The sequence below is a fragment of the Brachionichthys hirsutus genome, chromosome 18, assembly GCF_040956055.1.
Source record: "Brachionichthys hirsutus isolate HB-005 chromosome 18, CSIRO-AGI_Bhir_v1, whole genome shotgun sequence".
Taxonomy (NCBI): Eukaryota; Metazoa; Chordata; class Actinopteri; order Lophiiformes; family Brachionichthyidae; genus Brachionichthys; species Brachionichthys hirsutus.
Window position 1 is genome coordinate 5,197,561 of NC_090914.1, and position 22,224 is coordinate 5,219,784.

Sequence of the window (22,224 nt, forward strand, 5' to 3'; positions counted from 1 at the left end):
GTTTTAACACCTGCACATACCTTCGACCGTCAGGCATTAGCTTGGCTAACGAAAAATGCGCAGAAAAGCTGTCGATCTTTGATGACGTCACTTGTAATCGCAGCGTTGCACGAGGGAAGGAGCGCCTGTTCCAATTCAATTTATAAACATGGTACGTTGTCTCTAACTATGTTACAGTGAAGCCACGACTGTCTCTGTAGTTTTACGCATTAGAATATTATACTCCGTGTGTAATTATTCAGGCGTTGAAGGTTTTATTCGTTCGGCGAACTTCAGCGCTAAGCTAGCCGACGTCTAAAAACCGGGTACGCTAACATTTAAGTGTTGAGGTTACCCACCGTTTCACGTGTAACTGTGCAAAGCAATAGCCGTAAATGATCTAGTCTCTACTCCCGTGAAATTTCTGCCAAGGCTTTAGTGGAATTCAGTTGGCATTTGCCCTAAAACGTTGTGAACTTTAATGTTAGCGTTAGCCATGATCGCAGTTTCGGTGCTTCATGGAGTCCAGTGTTGCTTTCCCAAATACTGTATCTCATGTTCTAGAAATCATCTTGACATATAAGCAGTCAGGAAACTATGCAAGAAAAGCATCGATTCTTTTAGCCTGAGCTTGTATTGTTCTTGAATCCTTGCGTTCAAACAAGGGGAGCTGTTGGTTGTAACCAGTTTGTCTTCTTTGATTTGTTCAATCCAGGGTAAGCAGAAAACAAGACAGTTTGCTGCAATGAAGAGAATGATTAATCTGAAAGATCACAGAATGTAAGTTTTCATTGTTGCTAATAAACAATTTTCACCATTCTCATGACAAATTCTTGTATTTGTGGATGTGCAATCACTCTTATTTTATTTTGGTTTTTCTGTTTCCTAGAAAGGAGAAAGACCGAGCTAAAGCGAAAGATAAAAAGAAGAAGGATCCTTCAGCCCTGAAGGAGAGAGAAGTGTAAGATTACCACGCAAAAGTATCATTTGAATGCTAACTTCTGGATGCTTCCTTATCTTGACTTACTTGCCTTGTGCAGGTCGAAGCACCCGTCCTGCCTGTTCTTCCAGTACAATACTCAGCTTGGTCCACCATACCACGTTTTAGTCGACACCAATTTCATCAACTTCTCAATCAAGGCCAAGCTGGACATTGTCCAATCTATGATGGATTGTCTGTATGCAAAATGTAAGTACGGTACTAATACCACATGATGACTATTGGTGAGGATCCTTGAAGTCCAGTGGCTTCAGATTCAACCTGGAAGGACTTCCATAGCCTGAATGGATGAGAATCGTTTGTGTTGCCCGATCTAGGTATCCCGTACATCACAGACTGCGTGATGGCTGAGATTGAAAAGCTCGGAATGAAGTATAGAGTCGCACTCAGGTATGAACTGCTGAATGTAAAATTGGACTGGACTGGACTGTTCTTTGTATTTGTAATGGTACCATTTCATTCATGACATTGGCATGTCAGTGAGATATTGATATCCTTAGACACAAAGTTTCTAATTGTTCTTGCGTTATTCTTGCAGGATAGCCAAGGATCCGAGGTTTGAGCGCCTGCCATGCACACACAAGGGGACATATGCGGATGACTGTTTAGTACAAAGGGTAACTCAGGTAATGAGTGTTAGTGTGCAGCTATGCAGTATGTATCTGTGTAATAGGATGGATCGCTACAATACAATGAGTAAATGTATGTCTTCTAACACTAGAGTTTTGGAACTTAAATGCATAAATATGTTTTCACAGCACAAGTGTTACATCCTGGCTACTGTGGACAGAGATCTAAAGAGAAGGGTCAGGAAGATTCCGGGGGTGCCCATCATGTACATCTCAAACCACAGGTAACATTTCTCAGTGTAGCCTCTAACTCAAATGTATGGCAGCACCTGACTGATCCAAAAACACAACTGTACTGGTTTTTGTTGTTTTATGTTTCCTGCAGGTACAACATCGAAAGGATGCCTGATGATTATGGCGCCCCAAGGTTTTAATATTCCTACAACTGAGATGGACCTGTAAATAGACTGAAGTTTCATTTTCATTTTATGTGCATTCAAAATATTGTACGGTTTTGAGTTATCATTTTGTGAGGATTGGGTGAGTTTGACCCAACTGCAATAATAAGTTATGTAATTGTTACATGACATTTTGTTCCTATAATAAAATCAGTTGTTGCAGTCATCTTCAGTCTCCAGTTTGTCCGACAACACAGAAATGAACAGATATGATTATGAAAAAGACAGTAATTATCAATGAGAAACAAAAACATAAAGAAGTCCCAGAGTTTTCCAGAGTTTGACTTGCCTTCTTAATTTTACTATCTTTTCAGTTTACATTAATTTGGATTTTATACTGCACATAAAAAACAATAGTCACGTTATTATTATTTGTATCTTGTCTTCAAGCAGCACTTTTCTCCATCCTTCCACCACAGTACCTAACTCTGCACTTAGATTTGTAAACGGAGGTATTAAAACGCGCTTTGGCACAACTCGGATTAACACCTTTCGATGAAACCCCTGAATGCAGCATTCGTTCCGGCTGAGATCACCCGTTTAACGCGGAGCATGCGCACTGGACCGAGGGCTGGGAGTGTCTGAGCCGCTCCGTTAGTCGTTAATCCGGGACCGGGAGCATCTGCGTCAACAATGAACCGGCTTTCTTTAAGGAAATCGTTTGCATCCGACGTTTTTACGAGTGTCGAGAGGATGGAATTGTAGAACGGAAGGCGATTTACGGGATGTATCCGGTATGAATGACCGCTAACGGTGCGGGGAATTTATAACACTTTATTGTCTGAAGGGTCCAGCCAGTTTCAGGCTGTAATAGCGGTGCATTGTGTTTTGCTTGCTGAAGAACTTGAGCGGTATTGTCGTGAAAATAGGCTGCACCTCTAAATGAGTATCAGTGGATTCGTGTGATTTCTGGTCAAGATTGACCCAAAGAGCTGATTATAAAAAAAAAAAAAAGGCATCATTTAAATGTTGGTGCTTCACTTTTGAAATCTCCCATGCATAAATACGGCAGATCAGATTAAGATGCCACAGTAGTGACCCCTACTTTGAGACTCTGGTGTCACACAACTGCTGGGTGTCATGAGTTGGCCGTCTGTTATGGGAACCAATTTAAACCTGAGAGTGGATTAACCAGCAGAAAGGTCCAAGGCGTCAGTCGGGGGGGGGGGGGGGAGACTCTTGTGCGTGCCTGGACTCTGGTGGAAGGGGGAGATGTTGAGCGCCTCTGAGATCTTGGTGCAGGAGAGAGAAGAGGAGCAGGAGGATGAAGGTGAAGAAGAGCTGAAGGATGGAGGGGTCCCTTTCTGCGTTAATAGAGGAGGCCTCCCGGTGGATGAGGAGACTTGGGAGAGGATGTGGCGCCATGTGGCTCGAATTCACCCCAATGGCGAAGCTTTGGGGAAAGACGTCCGAGGTGCCACCGATCTGCCCAAGGTAATGGGCAATGCACCCTGCAGATGATCACATGGGGGGGGGGTTACTAGTGCTCTTCACACTGTGCAGCTGAATCTTGCATTTAATGCAGAAGTAATTTACCCCCATGTGTTATGTGAAAATACTGACTTGCAGTGTTGCAGTCACACATGACTGATAAATCCACAAGCCATTGGTGATCATTCACTTCAGCCAATTTCGTAATAGCAAGTCACACTCGTGATTTGTGTTTTCGTTTGAAAGCTCCCAGAGTAACGGCAGTTCTCACGCCGCTGGTTAAAGATCAGCTAAAGCACAAGAGTGTTGTCCTGCTGAGTAGTGAAGAGCACCGAGGTCAAACGAGACTGTGTCGTCCAGCTGCAATGAGCATCAGGCCCGAACAATGGTGATGCAGCTGTTTGCATGCTCTCCTCTGCAGATTCCAGTACCGAGCGTGCCTACATACCAACCCACCGCCACTGTCCCACAGCGTCTGGAAGCCATACAAAAATACATCAGGGAATTGCAGTATCCTTCGAGTGACATGTGAACAGTGGGCTTGATGCAGTATGCTTTTTTTTGATGGTGTTGCGCACATTGATCTGACTTAAATGGGTGAATTTCTGCATTCTAATAATCTCAGAAAAAAAAGGGGGGCCACTGTAGATACTATATTCAGATTGATTTCCAGTCAGAGCAGAGATTTATCCATAATTAAACAACAAACTATGAATATCACAAAGAATTGAAAGTCCAAAGGACTCTCTTCCTTTCTGCATGGAGAAAAGTGTTATTTTATGACCTTAACCTTGTCTTACAGGTACAATCACACGGGGACACAGTTCTTTGAAATCAAGAAGAGCCGGCCTCTGACTGCGTGAGCACATATTTTTCTTTTATCCAGTATTGACGACGATCAGTGATTACAGCAGAGGCCACCAGATATCGGTTACAGTGTTTGTTAGATCATGAACACAATTTTATCCATCCCTTTATTTAGTTTCAACTGTTCTGTTCAGGTTGATGGACATCGCTAAAGAGATGACACGGGAGGCTCTGCCAATCAAATGCCTGGAGGCAGTAATCCTTGGGATGTATCTTTACTGCTCCAGATGATGCATGATGCTTTATGATATTGTATTGTTATGTTTTATTGCTCTCACAATTCATTCATTAATGATTTATTTCTGCTGCCTTTCCTAAAATTTGCTCAAGACTGAGTCAGAGATCAAATTTCCTTCACTGGCCATGTAGATCTCTCACCAACAACATGCCGGCCGTGGAGCGCTTCCCCCTCAGCTTTCAGTCTCAGTTCTCAGGGAACCACTTCCACCACATCGTGCTGGGAGTCCACAGCGGGGGACGCTTCGGCGCACTGGGCATCAGCCGGAGGGAGGACCTCATGTTCAAGCCCCTGGAGCTCCGGACGCTGATGGACTTGGTGCAAGAGTTTGAGGGTGCCTACAGGGGCTACTGGCATACCCTGCGCAAAATCAGGATTGGCCAGTATGTATCCCATGACCCTCACAGCGTGGAGCAGATAGAGTGGAAACATTCAATACTAGACTTGGACAAGCTGACAAAGGAGGAGTTACGGAAGGAGCTGGATCGACACACCCGAGACATGAGGCTGAAGGTACGGTGGTTTCAGGAAAAGTGTAATCCCCTCGTAGCAGAATGTTATTCGATTGTTTTTTGGCACCTTTTGCTTTGCATTTCTTACTGCTTCAGATTGTTGTTGTTGTTGTTTTTTCTTTAAATGGTTAATGTTAGATATTTTGCGGATTTCATAGACTCGTTTTCCTGCTGTGTCTGGAGCTGCCTGATGGAGCTCCTCCGAGACCGAAGACAGTAATGAGAAAAATAATTCATTCCCAGCAGATGGACTTGCCCTTATTAGATTTCAGCTGATGTGCTGCGTCACACGGCGACACTGAGTCTGCCGTTTGAGGAGTGATTCTTCTTAAGTGATGCTCTCAGCATCCCTCATACTAATATAGCGACGCGATGGCGTGACTCTGCCGTGCTGTGATTCATTCATGGAGCTCAGACCATCAGCAGCTGATCTTTTACAGTAAATCCAAATTGACATGACATTTCAGCGAGACTTCAGACACACGATGATGGGTCTGTCCTCGTGTGCCAGGATAAGAGCATAGCCGAATCACCCACGTTTTAACTGTTTGACATTCTCGATTGTTTTTGCAGATAGGAAAACCCGCACCACCCTCCCCCACCAAAGACAGGAGGAACTGCACTGGGTCACCCCTCAGAGGACCGGGACAGAACAGCCCCGTACGTCGGATCAGCCACGTTGAGAGACGGTATGATTGTCACTGTGGCCCAGATAGTGTGGATCTTTGCTGAAAATACAACCGCCGATGTGATTTTTATTCGCTACAGTCCCTCCGGGGAGAAGAAGATGCTGGAGCAAAAGTCATCTGCAGACATGAATGGTTACCAGATTCAAGTCTGAGAAGAACTGTCAAGGTATCGCACAGCTGTACCGTGGAACTGATGATTTACTCTTATTGTCTCCGTCCACACGCCGATCTGTTCACAAATGTCACAATGTCGAATAGGTCACCAGCAACTTTTAAAATAAAATGCCTCATTTAGCATCCCCAGACGTTTCTTGGATTTGCACTGGGGATGTAAATTGGTGCTGGTAATGTTTCTAAATCAATTAAAAAAAAGATGTCAATGTGCAGTATTTCATGTACATTTTTCAGTAATTGCCGAGTTTTTCAAACTCGACAAGAAACATGACTCTTCCCTGATGCTGTGCCAGAGAGCGACTGGGTGCAAATGTGCTCCTAGACATATCTTAGGTTTCAGTAGTTTTATTATCTGCAACAAAAGCTCTTAAAAGTTTTGTCTTGCAATCTGTGTCGTCATACTTTAAATGTGCAAATACACGTACTGTAATTTTAAATCCACTTCGGCTCTGCTGGGCAGCGACTGTTTGTGTTGTGACTAGTTTGCAACCACTACCCTCGTGCCTTGTGAAAAAAGAATTAAATGAAATATGAGGAGAAAAAACACTTTTTTGTATCTGTTATTTTACATTTTTTCTATGTATTTATTGTTGAATCGTTAAGAGCAGAGGAATATTTGCTCTTCCAAAATACTGAAAAGGAAGAAAGGCCGTAATTTGTTTAGCGTGCCATCTGCTTATGGCAATGTTGACTGACTGTGGGATGAACACAAAATCCATCCATCCATCTTCTTGCCGCTTTTCTGCTTTGCGGGTCACGGGAGTTGCTGGACCTTATCCCAGCGTGCTATGGGCGAGAGGCGGGGTACACCTCAGACGTTGATGATACGAGAGCCATGAGAACATTCCTGATGAACCAAGACTATAGATGATTCATGGCGATGCAGCTAACTGACCTTATCTACATTAAAAAAATACGTAAAAAATACTTTTTCTGGCTTTTATTTGTAGCAGCTATTCAATATTTCACTTGCCTTAGGTGGTAGCCATAACACTGACCTACATATACAGTTAAGGAGTTTTTTTCCAAGCCCTTTTATCTGTATTTTGTATTTTTTTTACTCAGTAATTTTATACCTACTTATGTAATTAGTCACCATTGGATCACGTGATATTTACCACACATTTGAACATGTTGCCGTGCCATCATTTTGATATGTTGTCCATTTTCATGCTCTGTAACACTATTTTATATTTTGATCACAATAAAAGCTCGGCTGGATTGTCACAACATATTCTGTTTTCTTATTCACTGCGGTGATGATGGGGTTTTTGTAATTTAATGACTATTAATCACGTTGCCTGGTAAACAACAGTTTATCGGTGCTCTCGTCTCGTTTTCAGGAAGGGATTGACTCCAGTTTTCGTTCCCTGCTTTTGGCACCGAGGCAAAAGGACCAAAGTAAACTCTGGAGATTTAACACTACACACTAGGTTTACACAATGGAAATTGAATGCCAAGAACGCCATAAAAGGGAAGAATGACCCTGTGTGTGTGCAGCATAACAGTTCCTCCAAGCACTCATTCAGGGGGACAGTGTGTTGACACCATCAGTCTCATAAAATCTGTCAAACCTCACATCATGAGAACCACATTCGCTAACGTCAGTCATTATTGTTCCATTCCCATATTGGTGTGGCGTGGGCAGCCTTTGCTGATATAACTAGCATGCATGTGTTCTGATCGTGGATCCTGTGTTTAATGGATCCCAGAGTACCGGTAGATGGATGGAAATTTAACCCGCAGCGCAGCCATCAGCTAATACGGCTTGATGGCTGCTGCATTCGATAAAAACCTGTCAGCAAGGAAGCACTTGCATCTGCAGGCCGATGGCTTAACTCATGTTCCGACTTAAAACAGTGTGTGAGTGGCCGGTTTGAGCTCCTAGAAATACGGGTTTGTTAATGTTGAGGCAGTTGCCATGGCGATGAAGAGTCAGAAGATAGTATAATAAAAACAGATCCCCATCCTTCCTTCCTGTAGTTCTAGATGTCAAACACTTTGTCCACCAGTTTGAAAGAAACGGAAGGCGTAATGATCCGTTTGGATAAACAAGACTGACCCACTTCATTTGATGCCACAGAGGGAGTTAACACAAGAAAATTATACAATAATGTATGAGTTACATTATAGGATAATATATTTTAATAGCACACTGAGAATTGTCTCCACAGCAATTCTACAGCTCACACACACACAAACAGAACACAAATATCTGCAAGGCCCCAGTCAAGCATGAACACACTACGATCTGAATGAATTATTCATCCATGCATCAAGCAGTCAAACTCTAGCTATATTTATACACACACACACAGACATCTTCACCCAGTGAAACAGAACTGGAGTGAAACAGAACCAGACACCAATTAGAGGATGCATTTAACTGTCCTATATTAGAAACCCTGGACAGCACTATGGCACAAAGGCCATAAAGGCCTGTTTATGAGAGAACAATTAGAAATGATTGGAAAATATTTATTCAATATTTTTACCATCTGAAAAAAAAGAAAGAATTGCAACATGTTTAGAGATCCTTAATTTCCATCTTAAAATCAGATCTAAAATAAAAACATGACAGAACAATGGGCCAGAACAGCAAACGAGCACCCAAATAAAAGTTAAAGCAACCCCTGTCCTCATTTTCTAATGAGTGATTGCAGCAGCATCCATAATAAAATCAGTAATCAGTCACAGAACACTGGCATCCAATACTGTAATCGCTTGAATAGAAAAAACAAAAAACTGTGATGCTTTGATGACAGATGCAAACAGATATGGCATTCATCTTAACAAGAACAAAAACAAAAGAATGCATTTTAAAAATGTAATTTGAACGGAAATGCACATTTATTGTCTGACATTTATCTGAGCTGACCCGGTCGTGCAGCATTCAGGTCCACCCGGAATTTGGCAACAAGACTGAGATGGTCAGAGGGGAATTTGTTGTTGGGAAGGCCCCCCATTGACCACAAGACGTCCTCTGATAGGAGGGAGAGGGAACCAATCAGCGTCAAACCCTCTCTCACATAGTGAACGCCAGCTAAGAAACAAACAAACATGTCATCTACAGTAGCAAACCCTTTGCAGAGAATGTTCTTTATGTTATGTTAAGTACTTTTTTGATGCGAGGTAAAGACGCGTCTTGGGCTGTAGAAAATGTAGTCGACAGCAGCTCCCACTTCAGAGTGCAGGGTCGTCACTTCTGGGCCTCCAGACACGGGAAGAATGTGTTTGTAGACTGACTCCAGGTCTAGCCGATGATGAATGGTCTGTCTAAACCTGCAACACAACATCAGGACTAAAATCATCCTGAATACACATTAATGTCTCGTGTTGTATTTCACACATTTACCTGATAAGTGGCATGCAACCTGGCTGAACACTCAACCTGAGATGAGCAAATGAAACTGTATTTATCGAACGGAGGAACCTGAACATTAGTGGTGTTTGCTGTGACACGACACTGCCGTCTGATGCTATTTACAGTCATTTAATAAATAAATAAATAGAAGCCAAGATGCTAAAAACGGAACGTTAACCAACCTTTTATCATACGTTTCCGTTGAAGTATCTGTGTATAAAAATAAAGCGCAACCAAATGTTCAAACCAATTCAAACAATCCTGGTACTCAAATGGTGAAAGAACCGTAACTGATGCTGGGTTCTGTACTGTGAGGTTCTGTACCTGGTCTGTTATCGGTCACGCCCGGGATCAGCTCCAGGTCAAGAGGACGGACAAATGTAGCTGGACAGAAGCGCAGCTGAAGCAGGAACTCATGACTGTAGCGACGTTTCCCTGCAAATAGTAAGTGAAGAAAGAATGAATCACAAAAGATTGAAATCCAACCGATGCATTTGTGGATCAGGATTAGACGAATGCAAAGACTGACCTGCTTTCTGACCGTGACTCTTCCTTGTGTCTTGGCGACTCATGTACTGGCAGTCGTCACTGATTCCCAGACAGGCCGGCCACAGGGGAGAAAAGAGTCTGGAACAATGGGCTCTGTGTGACAGGTCGTCCTGACCCGAAACCTGTCAGACATGGATGGATCCAGAGGTTTAAAAAGATGGAATTCCTGCAAGCAGAATGTAGTGTTACATTCTCACCATCCACGCCGGTAGACCCTGGAAGTAGAGCTTCCCGGAGGTGATCAGCTGATACAGCGGCATGTGGGGGACAGAGTTAAAGTCCCCACACAATATAAGGTTACAGTTTTCACCTTCGGCCTTACAGGACTGCACCGCTCTGTCAATTTCTGCCAGCATTATGGCGAGCTGCGCCAGCTTCACCTCACCCCTCCTGGGGTTGAAGAGAAGGTGGGTGTTGGCCACGCAGAGGGGCGGCCCAGTCGCCTTGACATCTGAACCTCTCATTAACACTGGCCGGAGCAGCGAAACAATGCCCACGTTGTGCCGGTCCAGCAGCGTGGTTTCGGGCCTGAAGAACTCCAACGGCGTCACCGATATCTCAGAGAAGGAACTGCTACGATAGCAAGTAGCGCAGCCGTCTGTCTTGGTCCCTGTACGACGCTTGTACACACATTTGTAACCTGGAGCGACACAGCGACAGTGTATATGTAGTGAGTTTGTCATCGTAGCATCTTCTAGAAACGGCTGCATTGTACTGTCACAGGTGACCGACCCATCTCAGACAGGGCTGGATGCAGTTGTTCATGATAGTGATTCTCTTGAACCTCTTGGAGACACAAAATCTGCACACAGGACATGAAATAATCCTTAGTAGACGCCCGGTTACACATAAAATGCAGGATTGTAAAGGAAAAACTGCGTTTGGCTCACATCTGGTGTCCATTTCAGTATTTCCTCCAGTAGTATGTGGCGGCGGTAGTTCCAGTCCAGAACCTCCGGGGGACAGTGTGCATAGAGTTCCGGGTGGGCCTCCAACAAGTCCTGTGCAAGAATGTTGTAGGACATCACAGTGAAGTCCATTGAGGCCTTTGTGAAGGGGACAGACTCTGCCGCAGGTGCACCTTCATCGTTCTCCTGCCATACTCGCCACACCACTGGGTGCAAAAAGACAAACAAAACATCCGATAAAATGAAGAGCTGCATATTGAGCTAGTGGTCAGTATAGGTCAAGAGTCAGATCCTCACCTTCCATGTGCGCGCTCAGACTTATTTTAGGGTAATAGCTGATTGTAGGAAATTGCCACGTTGGGCACTGGACTTCTTTTTCCAGACCAGCACCTGCAGGAAAGCACCAGCTATTTTGTGCGTCGTGTTCCACAAAGCAGTTTTGAGTGTTAGCGAAAAGAGGGGCAGTGATCGCCTCGGAGCTTCCGCCGCCGTGTACTTCGTCATATTCATCCCAGCGCTCAGTGAGCTCGGACGCAGCCCCAGCTGACATCGCCGACTCTTCCACGGTCGCCGTCTCCTCTGTAGTTTGTATCTTTTTTTTTTTCTGCACTGGATAAGTGGCGTCTGTCGTGTCCTCCTTTATTTGCAGGCACTTTAATTGTTTCATTAATTCTAGATCTGGATTTGCGGCCTCGGAAGAAAAATCAAACGCATTGTTTTGCTTCAAATGAGACACTTCAGGGTGAATTATTTCCCCACCCGGTTGTTCGGGACTTTCTTTCTCTCGCCCATTTCCACTGAGAGTTTTCGCTTCCTCTTCTTTCACTGAAAGTTGCTCGTCTCCCATCCCCGAGGCAGCTTTAATTTCTATTTTATCACGCTTGCCAACCATCAGATGATCATCATCGGGGAGAGGCATGATATTGTCTTCATTTGCTGCGCCTGGTTCTTTCATTCTTTCTTTATTTCGTTTCTCCCATTGCTCCCACAGCTTGGCTTGAGCGACTGGTCCCAGTAGAGTTGTCTGAGCCTGGGCGAACCTTCTGATTCTGACAACGCCACCATCCCACACTGCTCTGCAATCAAACAACGCAAGAGGTCAGAAAATTGATGCTTTTATCCAAAGCAACAAGACAGAGGTAAAAAGTTAAAAACGTAAAAAAAGAAGTTTAGTTGCTTTTTTAGACTTATGAAACCAAAGATATTGATTGACAAATAATAAAAAAAAACATTAGTATAAATCTCGCCTTACACTATACTGTAACAGCATAACGTGACGTCATCAGAGATGTGCACACTTGAAAATAACAAACACGTTTTCACAATATGTTTTTAGTTAGAAATATAGTCACTGTTTTAACAAGGAAAAGGAAATAACATGTCACACATAAGAAACGTCCCATAACAAGTTTATAACGAGAGACAAGTTTGAATTCCAAACAGGCTGCTCTGTCAGCAGCGAGCTAAATATAATGTTAGAAAAAACGAGCCGCTGGAATCGAACGCACGCACGCCTGACTCGCACGCAAGTTGCTCAGGTGACGCTGACACGGACAGTTACAGACGCGTTTGCAAGATTTACCTGCAGGTCGACTGTTCAGGTGCAGTCATAACAGCGAGCACATGAACGAACAGGCTGCCAATACGCGCTTCCTTACCTGAGTCTGCGCATGCGCGGTCTGGAGTTGGTGCCAGAGAATGTAGGTCAAATGTAACAAATTCATTTCCCCTCATGTATTAATAGTTTCTAAATTTCTTTTAATCTGGCAAAACATTTTTTTAAAAAGTGAAGCAATCTAGAAGATACAATGATATGAAAATTAAACATTTTAAATGCTAATTTTACAATATTAATATAACTTTACACTGTATATAAAGCTGGTTTTATATACATATATATATATGTATATATATTAGACTTAATTCTGCCACGTTTATCACCACACCGAGCCATAAATTGTTAATTCTCCATACACATGACACATTACCCGAGAGGTAGAATTACCTACTGACCAGCAAAGGCCTCTTTCATTTCTGAGTGCCAGCCCAAACGGGCCAGTAAACAAGAATAAGAAGGGCTCTTCCTCTTTATGTCTGGGAAATGGTTTCAAATAGTTTTTCAGAGCAGACAAAAATGTTTGAGTCCCTCTGCTTAAAAGATGAAGATTGTTCCTCCCTAAAGCAACTGGAAGGCACCGAGAATAAGCTTGGCACAGACTTGAAGACAGTTGGTAAGTGCATTAAATTAATTCCCGGATTCATTCTCAGCCAGATATAGTATAAGTGCTTGCGCCGCTTTTATCATGGAGCTGCAAATTAAACGTTTTTCTGCTCAAATCTGATAGAAAAAGCATCACCACATAGTGGTGCTCATACTCTATGGGCTTACTTGTTCACAGAAAAAGAGGAGAGAATCAAGAGGACATCTGACCTGTACCTCAAAGCCTGCAAGCGGGTGGGTGTGGTGCCAGTCTCCTCCTTCATACGAAATATTGACTCCACAACCTTTACCCTCAGCCACTATGGGCTAGGACCTCTGGGGTGCAAGGCACTCGCTATTGCTTTAGTGGTAAGTTTAAAAAGCAAGTGTGTCACTAAGGATGAATGAAATAAATACTTTTAGACTTGTTCTTTTTATTTAGTCTGACATGCATATAAGCAAGCTGGAGCTGGCAGACAATCACATTCAGGCTGAAGGAGCAAAATACCTCGAGGAGATGCTGAGGACCAATTTCACTATTCAGTACCTGGTATGTCGCAGACTAACCACTAGAAGGCACAAGTACTTTACTTGCGTTCATGGACCAGCTTCTGTTTTGCTTTCAGGACTTGTCCAACAACCACCTACAGTCTGCAGGGGCTGAATGTGTGGCTAAAGTCTTGCTTGACAACATTTCATTAAAATGTCTGAAAGTTTCAGGTAAATTTTACATCAGCATTTAACTAACGGTAGCGTGTCACAGAAAATGTTAAATCAATCAAGTCAATAGTACTTGGAGGGGCTGACCCTGTGCTCAGTATCAGTGAATTTAACATCAGCAATAACATACTTCACATGAACTTTATTTTTGTCCCAACAGGAAATGGATTCATTGATGATGATGCTAAGTATTTTACAGATGTCCTGTCTGTAAGTGATTGATCATTCAAGTAATACATTGAGGTTCTATTAGTCAGGAAGTAAAAACTATATTTGGTTTCTGCTTCATTTATCATGTTGCTGATATTTTAATGTTTAGACAAATTCCAGATTACAGGATCTAGATCTGAGCCATAATGCGTTTTGTGGAAAAGGAGGGGAATATTTGGGACAGCTGCTTGGTACAGTAAAATTCATTCTGCTAGATGTGGCTAAAGGCATTACTTCACTTTATGAACAAAGACGATTTTTTGGGGTCTGATTTTGCCTTCCTGCAGCAAACAACGAGAGCATCGAGCTTCTGGATCTTAGCTGGAATCATATCAGAATGAAAGGGGCTGTAGCTTTTTGTGCGGGACTCAAGGTATGAAGGAAATTCATTTGCTCACTGACTTGGTAACAACAACCTCATCATGTTTTCTGTATTATAAGGTGAATATGATGTTAAAACACCTTGACCTATCATGGAATGGGTTCGGGAATGAGGGTGCCCTGGCTATTGGAGAGGCATTAAAATTCAACAATACTCTTGTGCACCTGAACCTCAACAATAACCGCATCACCAATGAGGGCATGGGCATGCTGTGCAGGGGTCTGGAGTTCAATGACACACTCCGAGTCCTACTGGTGGGTGCATTTCTTTTACCACCATTATGGTTCCAGCCAGGAACATTTTAAAATGATGTCTTTTTTTTTTTCACTCCCATAGCTGGCTTACAACTCCGTAACAGTAGAGGGAGCACTGACCCTGATTAATGTGGTGAAGAACACAACTAAAACTGCCTTAGAGGAGATAAACATATGCGTGAGTTACGTGCTACCATCTCACCTTTGCTCTGTCATATCATTTGGCCTTAGATCAAATAAAACTTTCAGAGAAAAAAAGTTATTCTTTGAAATGAAGGATATTTAACCTTATATAATCTTAGTACATTATTGTCCGCACCATTCCCTTTTTAATATGCAGAACGTCCTGGTTAATGAGAACTTCATGCATCTGCTGGAGGAGACTTGTCAGGTGCATCCTGGTCTGGATGTACAGTATGGAGGTGTTGGAGGATTCATCGCAAAGAAACCGCCCAAACGTGTTGATCCAATGAAAGTCATCCAGGTCTGTTTGGTGTCTAAAGATACTTTTGCATTCAGTCACTTCTTATAAAAATGTGAATTCATATTCCTGTTGTCTAATTTGCATTTTATTCATGCATTAATTGAAGTGTCAATTCTGTATTTTATTGTTTCTTAAGGATTATTTGGATCAACGCAAGCTACGTCTGTGGGATTTCTTTCGGCACATTGACAAAGACGGCACCATGCGTGTCCCCGTTGCTGATTTCAGGAAGGCAGTGCAGGTTGCCAAATCGATTGATGTATTGAACCGTTGTCGGGTCGTTATTGTTTTTACAGATATGTGCTGCTCTGACTGATTTCACGGACAAAACAGCATGAAATTATCCAGCGATATTGTGCATGATATTGTGCTCCCTGTTCCATAGCAATCGAGTATTCCTTTGGATCTATACCAGATTGAGGAGCTAATTTACAGACTCGATCGGGACCAGACCGGAGAGGTAGACTACAGGTGAGCTTGTGTGCTGCTTGCTCAGATGGGCCTCGTGAAGAGCTTCACAGAGCATGTGCGAAGGTTTATGGTTGGAAAACATTGAGCCATATCATCGGTGTGACTTTATTACAATCCCTTGTTTTACTGAATCAGGTCACAGTTGAACCGGGCGTGTTTTAGTCATGACCTGGGATTTTGACCAGACTTTAAACATAAATGGCGCTTTCAAAAAATGTATAGTCATAAAAGAATTATGTTTGTGTTGGCACAGAGAGATCAGTGCAGTAAATTAGATGCAAAAGAAATGCGTGCCCCCCCCCCCCCCCCCCACACACACACACGCACAGCATACTAAAATATGTAACTTTCTGTGCAGGGGTCTGGCTGATACGAGGAAGCAGATGATGAGGGATCACCGTCGCCAGCTGAGGAAGTTCGAGTCTCGTCAGAAGAAAGAGAAGCAGAAGAGCGACCGTATTCTTAAGACCTTTCAGAGCGCAGTGGAGGCAGCAACACCCCAAGGCTCCATAGTCATGTCTCCAGGAGGTGCCAAAGAGGATTCAAGTGGCCCTCGGCATTTCTCCGCTACCCCTCTGAGCTCGTGGCACCACATTGTCATGTCCCACAGCAGTCGCTATTCTGTCTCTATGAGCAGCGAGCATGTCCACCTGCCCATGTTGGGACGAATCACGCCTTACCGTCCCACCAGTTCCCCAGCAATGCGCTCATATTCCCAGCCAAACCTGCTGGGTGTCTCCCCTCCCTCCTCCCCGGGAAAGTCCATCTCAGCCCAGTGCATACACTCCAATCCAGACATGGATCGAGGCAAGCGCAGCCTCACTGCTGAGCAGCTGACCAGGTCCAGGCCGGCTCTCAATGCCACGCAGCCTGAGGTTAAGGCAAAAACCAAGAAAGTGAAGAAAAAGAAAACTGTGAAACATTTGGGTAAAGGCTCAGAGAATCCCAAACGAGCCGTCAAGTGACGGCCAGACTGTTGTTTTTATGGACATTTTATCTAACGGTGCCCGCTTTGTTTGTCATAAACAATTACAAAATAAAGAGATTTAACTCGTATCTCTAATCTCATTTGGTTCGCTGCTGATTGAATGACAGATCAGAGGAAACAAAACATTTCATAAGGCATGGGAACTCTCTCAGATGATGGACCAACCCATCAGTTAATGAACACTAATCTATCCACAAACGCAGAGGCATTCATTCAAACAGCTATTAAAGTCTTTCATTTCTGTTTGCTGAAGATAACGTAACCCTGCCAACAGTTTGGGAACCGTCACAGATGCTGCAAAGCAGCCGGACTGTGATTCAGGCTATATAAAAACCTGAGATCCACCGGTCACAAACAGAACGAAAATGATTGTCACTCTGCATTTCTTAGCACTGCTGAGTTCCACGGTGGCCTGGGGGGTATATGTAAGACTTAAATTATGATTTTTCATTTATCTGTGAAACTCAGAGACACAAGCTGATCTGATGCCTGTTCATGTGGTCCTTTGTTTTTCAGCGAGGAGGCGTGATAGGTGAGGGCAGGAATGGGACAGCCGGTGGAGGTGGGGACAGGTGCACCTGCGAAGCCTTCTTGCCCAGTTCTACTTTTCCTGTCAGAGACCTGGTGGTGGTGGAGCAGACAGCTGAGGAGATCTTGCACAAACTGGACCTGGAGATGGGCAAGGTATTATTATTATAAGAATGTGCAGAATATGCAATTGTTTTGTTAAATTGTTTTTTTTAACCCTCAGTTGGAAGAATATGAAATCAAGATGACGGCATACGTAGAAAAGATATTAAAGTTGACGGTGGAAATTGAAGAAATGGAGAAGCATTCCAGCGACTACAACGACGCTGACTTTGCCGACATGAAGGTGGAGATTAAACAAGTGGAGGCTCTGATTAAAGAGCTTCAGGCATCCATCAGTGGCTCCGTCACCGTCTTTGAGTCCCTGCGTGTTGAGGTAAGTCCTGTTTAATAATTACGGTCACTGCATCCACTGGATGGGTGTGATGCTAATCCACTGGCAAACCGTGCTTGTCTTCAGAGCACAGCGATGGATGAGGCCCTCACCAGGCTGGAGAAGACATATGACAAGAATTGGGTTCTGGTGACACGCAGGGAGTATGTCAAGATACAACTACAGCTGGAGACGTGCGAGCGACGCCACGACGAGCTTTTCAACCCCAACATTGGTAAGATCATTCACACTCCTTGTGTAAATCTTAGCCCTCCTTTGAAGCTATTTGACATTCTCTCGTTTTTGCTCTCTGCAGGGTCTTGTGCACATACAGGTATCATCAGGGTCGGCAAGCCCATTGTAAGCCACCTGAACGCCCATCTCAATGCCGCCTACAAATATGGAGGCTGGGGCAAAGATTCAAAGCCTGTTCCTGATAGAGAATCTATGTACTGGTACTCAGGCTACACCAGTGCTTCCATTGTTGATGTGAGGTTCTACACTAATTACCAAAACCTCATCTTGAGGAACCACTTCCAGCATCATAACTTGCACAGTAGCTGGATTGGCACAGGGAACAATTACATAATCCGAGATAACACCCTGTATTATCAGATCAACAACCCGTTTGGGCTGGCCAAGCTGAATTTCACCACCATGAAGTATGAATCCAGGGTAATTGCTGGGGTTAGCTCCAGATTCTCATACCCTAACTCCATCAATCAGATCTTTGACTTCGCCGCTGATGAAACTGGTCTCTGGGTGACCTATTCCACAACAGAGTCCGGCGGCCGAATGGTCATCGCTAAAATAGACGAGGCTTCTTTCGGGGTTGAGGATGAATGGCAGACTAGCGTCTATAAACCGGGAGTGAGCAACGCCTTCATGGTGTGCGGCGTTTTCTATGCAGTCAGGACAGTGGACATACAAACCGAAGAGCTGTTTTACATGTACGACACTAACACGAAACAGGACAGCTACATCAGTGTTCAGTTTGATAGGTTCCAGGACAAGTTTTCTAACCTGGACTATAATCCCACTGACCAGAAGCTCTACATGTACAATGATGGCTACTATGTTAAATACCATCTGTGGTTTAACCACACGGTTGAGGCCACCGCTGAACCATCGCTTGTTCTCATAAGCGACAAGATCTTGTGAAACAATCTATGATTTCTGTCTTATATGATGTTTTCCTGCAGGATTAAACAGTGTTTATCCTGTCCTCCTTGACTACTAATAAATCATTGCAAGCATTACAGAAGTGTTCGGTGTATTGCCTCTTTACATGCATCATTCTAATGACTGAAAATAAGAGTACATGACTAGCTCAATTTTTTCTTTTCACAGATTCATTTTAGCACCTCATATAGTATTAATAGGAGTAATATAAAGACTGCAGTGGAAGAATCAGGCTGCTACCGGTACTTATGGATCATTATAAACATTTTCTGTATCTATTGGCATGCTTATAAATTTATGAAACACGAACAGCTGTCCAAAATAACTTTTTTGCAGAAGAACAATTTACTTTTTGAAAAGCACAGGTTTAAATAATTAGATGAGATGCTGATTTCCATCTAATTGGGTCAGAGTTTTTCGGCCCCTGTGTTGTGCATCCTAACCTCTTTTTGCTTAATTGTCACATTAAAGACACATTTTCCACCAAGAAGAAAAAATAATGAAGCTTAATCTATGTATCGGCTCCATCTCCTCTGGACATCATGCATCATTATAGAATACATCTTTTAAAATACAAAAGGAAATAGAGAACCAGCTGCAAATGGGATTAAGATATGCTGATTATGTAAGGTTGTGTGTATTAATTTTCCTTATCTATTTAAGAATGACACGGTAAAACAAATTGCTGTATTTGTTGTACATGATTTACTTATATATTTTCTGTATGACAGAAACAGCAACTGTTCTATGAAACACATTTCAATACATAATCCTTCAAAGATGTTTAATTAAGCCTTTTGCACAGCAAAAAAACAAAAGGAAATGTATTGCATCTGATATTAAACCAGCCGCTGGAGGGGGGGGGGGCAGAAGCCAGGGTTCTTCCAGTGCTGATCGCAAGGAGGGGGTTGTTGGGTCAGGAAGGGCATCCGGCTTAAATGGAGATGACACAGATGAGCTGCTGTGGCAACCGTTAAAAGGAAAGGCAGGGGAATGTGAAGAGGAAAGACGGCTACTATTGACATTGATTTAAAAAAACAGGCTCGAGTCAAATATCTCTGTAAGATATGAACATTCCCAGATACACACACACACACACATACAAAACTCACCTTAATATATCTATATATTTAGGTGTTTTCTTTCTGTATCTGCTGTGACTTTTGAGTTGTTTTTGTGAACCAAAGCATACAATTCTAATCATTGTCATACTTTCAAACCTGTCACCCTCCACTCATAAATTTATGAAATGTCTTGCGGTAGATCACGAACAGCCTCCTCTGCTTGAACAGACACAACATCTCCCACTACATGGTTTACATGATAGCAAAAGAAAACATGAACACTCTCGGTATTGTTTTTTTTTTTTTACATCACATAGATTAGTTACTTTATGACTATGACTTCAGTCTTGCCTTTAAAGTGATGAATATTTTACATGCAAATGATCTCTTTCATGATATTGTGAAAAAGCACAATGCAAATCACATGTGTGGTATACGGCGAGAAAACACATGGATGAGGAAACAACACTTAAAGCAAGTTGACCCTTCTATATTTAATACAGCTCTGGTGATAACATCATAAATATAATCTAGTATGTCTGTTTGGAATAGATTAGGTATACATCCCTATAATTATATGACCTGAAACACTGCCTGCCTCAGTGAACAGCGATAGCCATAACAAGGCCATTCAAAAACCCACTGCAGATGGAAATTTTCACATCCGCATCCTGAATTTAGTTCAACTTGACATAGTGGCTTGCTCAAAAGTCACTGTGAGCAAACAACGACCATAATAAAATAATAAGAATTAACTATGGGAAGATGAAAGGTGTCAATGGTGACGTAAGAAAGCTGTCTTTAAAAATCTCAGGACCAAAACGGGACAAAGACAGATGAAACATGAAGCGAGACACAATGCTGCCAATTCTGCTGCTGCTTCTACCGGCCTCCAGTCCTGCTTTGGCATGGATTGTGAGTAGCCCCTTCTTTCTTTAATGACACAATGGTCATTTAGCATAATTTATTCTAATCGTGTTGTTGTTGTTGTTGTTTTGTTACAGCCATTCGAGGATTGGGAGTCTGGCAATGTGACTGCATCAGTCGGCGACTCGGGTCAGTGCATTTGTCATGTCAGTCTGCCTGATATCACCTTCCCTGCCAACCGAGTCCAGCACATGCAGGAAGTCAGCAAGGATCTGATCCTAGAAGTGGAAATTCAAATGAAGAAGGTGCATTTAGTCTGGTTCCGTGGCTGATACACAGGTATACATAATGCTGAGACGTCATGATGCTAATTTATTATCTTTAACGCTTCCAGATTGTGGTTTATAGTGGTAAACTGGAGGTCTACTTGGAGGAGCTGCTGGATCTGACAGTTAGAGTGGCCTTGCTGGAATCCAATCCTGATAATTACATCAAACTGGACTTTGAGCTCCTCAGGATTGAGCTCAGAGAGTTTGAGGCTCTGGTGTCTCAGCTCAAAGAATCCCTCAACTCCTCCTCGCCCATGTTTGACAGTCTGTACACTGAGGTGAAAGGGTTTAACTTTAACTACTAAAATTACAATTAAAACATTGGATTTTAATTTGTATAATCACCCCCCCCCCTCCAGATTCACAACATGACCGCTATTGTGAACCAACTGGAGACTTACGACAAGAGCAACCTGGACATGATCCGTATCGAATTTGCAAAGTTGCAGAAGAAGCTTGAAGACTGCCAGAAGGACCAGGAGCTGATCAAGCCAGATATTGGTAAGACGACTTGTCAGAAGTTTGTGGATGACTGTTTGTTCAAAGATCTGAAATAGAATCTGTTTTCTATTCTTTCCAGGCAACTGTAATCACACAGGAATCTTGAGCATCACCAAGCCAATGGTAGTTCAGATGAATGCTCATTTGAATCCAAGTTATCAATATGGAGGCTGGGGTAAAGACTCCAAGCCGGTTCGAGGCTATGAATCAATGTACTTCTACGGCGGACACACCACTCCATATGTATATGACTTCCGTTTGTTCTCTGACTATGGGAATCTCCTTCTGAGGGCTGCATTTAAAATCCACAGCATTCCAAGAGGCTGGGAAGGTGCCGGCGACAATTTCATCATTCATAGAAACAGCATATATTACCAGCTCAACGCACCTTTCAGCATGAGCAAACTGAATCTGACCAACTCCAAATACGAATACAGAGTGATCCCAGCTGCTAGTAAAAGATTTTCATACAGTTATTCAACCAATCAGAACATGGACTTTGCGGCTGACGAAAGTGGCTTGTGGGTAATGTATGCCTCAGAGGAGAGCAAAGGCAAAGTTGTCATTGCTAAAATAGACGAGAAGTCCTTTGGCATCGAGGACGAGTGGAGCACTGGTGCGTTCAAGCAGTTGGCTGGTAATGCTTTCATGGCCTGTGGAGTCATGTATGCCACCAGGTCTGTGGATCTGAACACAGAGGAGATCTACTATTCCTACAACACGCAGACCAAGGAGGAGAAACACCTCAACATTCGCTTCCAGAAGTTCCAAGAGAAATACAGCAACCTGGACTACAATCCCACTGATCAGAAGCTCTACATGTACAACCATGGTTACTACGTGTCCTACAACGTGAGGTTCAACAGAGAGTGA

The 22,224-nt window shown here is 43.1% G+C and overlaps 6 protein-coding genes across 6 annotated transcripts; 5 read left to right on the plus strand and 1 right to left on the minus strand.

The window, feature by feature from the left end:
* Nucleotides 1–85: 85 nt before the first annotated feature.
* On the plus strand, nt 86–2,172 carry fcf1 (FCF1 rRNA-processing protein). Its single transcript, XM_068751951.1, has 8 exons — nt 86–151; nt 695–759; nt 869–940; nt 1,020–1,168; nt 1,297–1,369; nt 1,518–1,605; nt 1,738–1,832; nt 1,934–2,172. The coding sequence occupies exons 1-8, from the start codon at nt 149–151 to the stop codon at nt 1,980–1,982; spliced, it is 594 nt and encodes a 197-aa protein (XP_068608052.1). The 5' UTR covers nt 86–148; the 3' UTR covers nt 1,983–2,172.
* Nucleotides 2,173–3,218: 1,046 nt separating this feature from the next.
* On the plus strand, nt 3,219–5,895 carry vash1 (vasohibin 1). The gene is made up of 7 exons (XM_068752195.1): nt 3,219–3,440; nt 3,859–3,947; nt 4,240–4,296; nt 4,439–4,513; nt 4,674–5,055; nt 5,628–5,743; nt 5,823–5,895. Exons 1-7 carry the CDS (start codon nt 3,219–3,221, stop codon nt 5,893–5,895), a joined length of 1,014 nt encoding a protein of 337 aa, XP_068608296.1.
* Nucleotides 5,896–8,781: 2,886 nt separating this feature from the next.
* Nucleotides 8,782–10,873, minus strand: angel1 (angel homolog 1 (Drosophila)). Its single transcript, XM_068752077.1, has 8 exons — nt 10,721–10,873; nt 10,563–10,632; nt 10,028–10,470; nt 9,811–9,952; nt 9,606–9,716; nt 9,464–9,491; nt 9,036–9,199; nt 8,782–8,960 (listed from the first exon to the last, which is right to left on the minus strand). The coding sequence occupies exons 1-8, from the start codon at nt 10,868–10,870 to the stop codon at nt 8,782–8,784; spliced, it is 1,287 nt and encodes a 428-aa protein (XP_068608178.1). The 5' UTR covers nt 10,871–10,873.
* Nucleotides 10,874–12,839: 1,966 nt separating this feature from the next.
* LOC137907954 (leucine-rich repeat-containing protein 74A) lies at nt 12,840–16,424 on the plus strand. Its single transcript, XM_068752315.1, has 13 exons — nt 12,840–12,969; nt 13,138–13,307; nt 13,381–13,488; nt 13,565–13,658; nt 13,819–13,868; nt 13,978–14,059; nt 14,156–14,241; nt 14,310–14,504; nt 14,587–14,682; nt 14,845–14,988; nt 15,125–15,229; nt 15,374–15,459; nt 15,818–16,424. Exons 1-13 carry the CDS (start codon nt 12,840–12,842, stop codon nt 16,422–16,424), a joined length of 1,953 nt encoding a protein of 650 aa, XP_068608416.1.
* Nucleotides 16,425–16,812: 388 nt separating this feature from the next.
* olfm4.1 (olfactomedin 4, tandem duplicate 1) lies at nt 16,813–18,569 on the plus strand. The gene is made up of 5 exons (XM_068752078.1): nt 16,813–16,866; nt 16,964–17,131; nt 17,199–17,411; nt 17,496–17,643; nt 17,725–18,569. The coding sequence occupies exons 1-5, from the start codon at nt 16,813–16,815 to the stop codon at nt 18,567–18,569; spliced, it is 1,428 nt and encodes a 475-aa protein (XP_068608179.1).
* A 1,943-nt stretch (nt 18,570–20,512) lies between these two features.
* LOC137908051 (olfactomedin-4-like) lies at nt 20,513–22,224 on the plus strand. The gene is made up of 5 exons (XM_068752410.1): nt 20,513–20,569; nt 20,659–20,826; nt 20,916–21,128; nt 21,210–21,351; nt 21,431–22,224. Exons 1-5 carry the CDS (start codon nt 20,513–20,515, stop codon nt 22,222–22,224), a joined length of 1,374 nt encoding a protein of 457 aa, XP_068608511.1.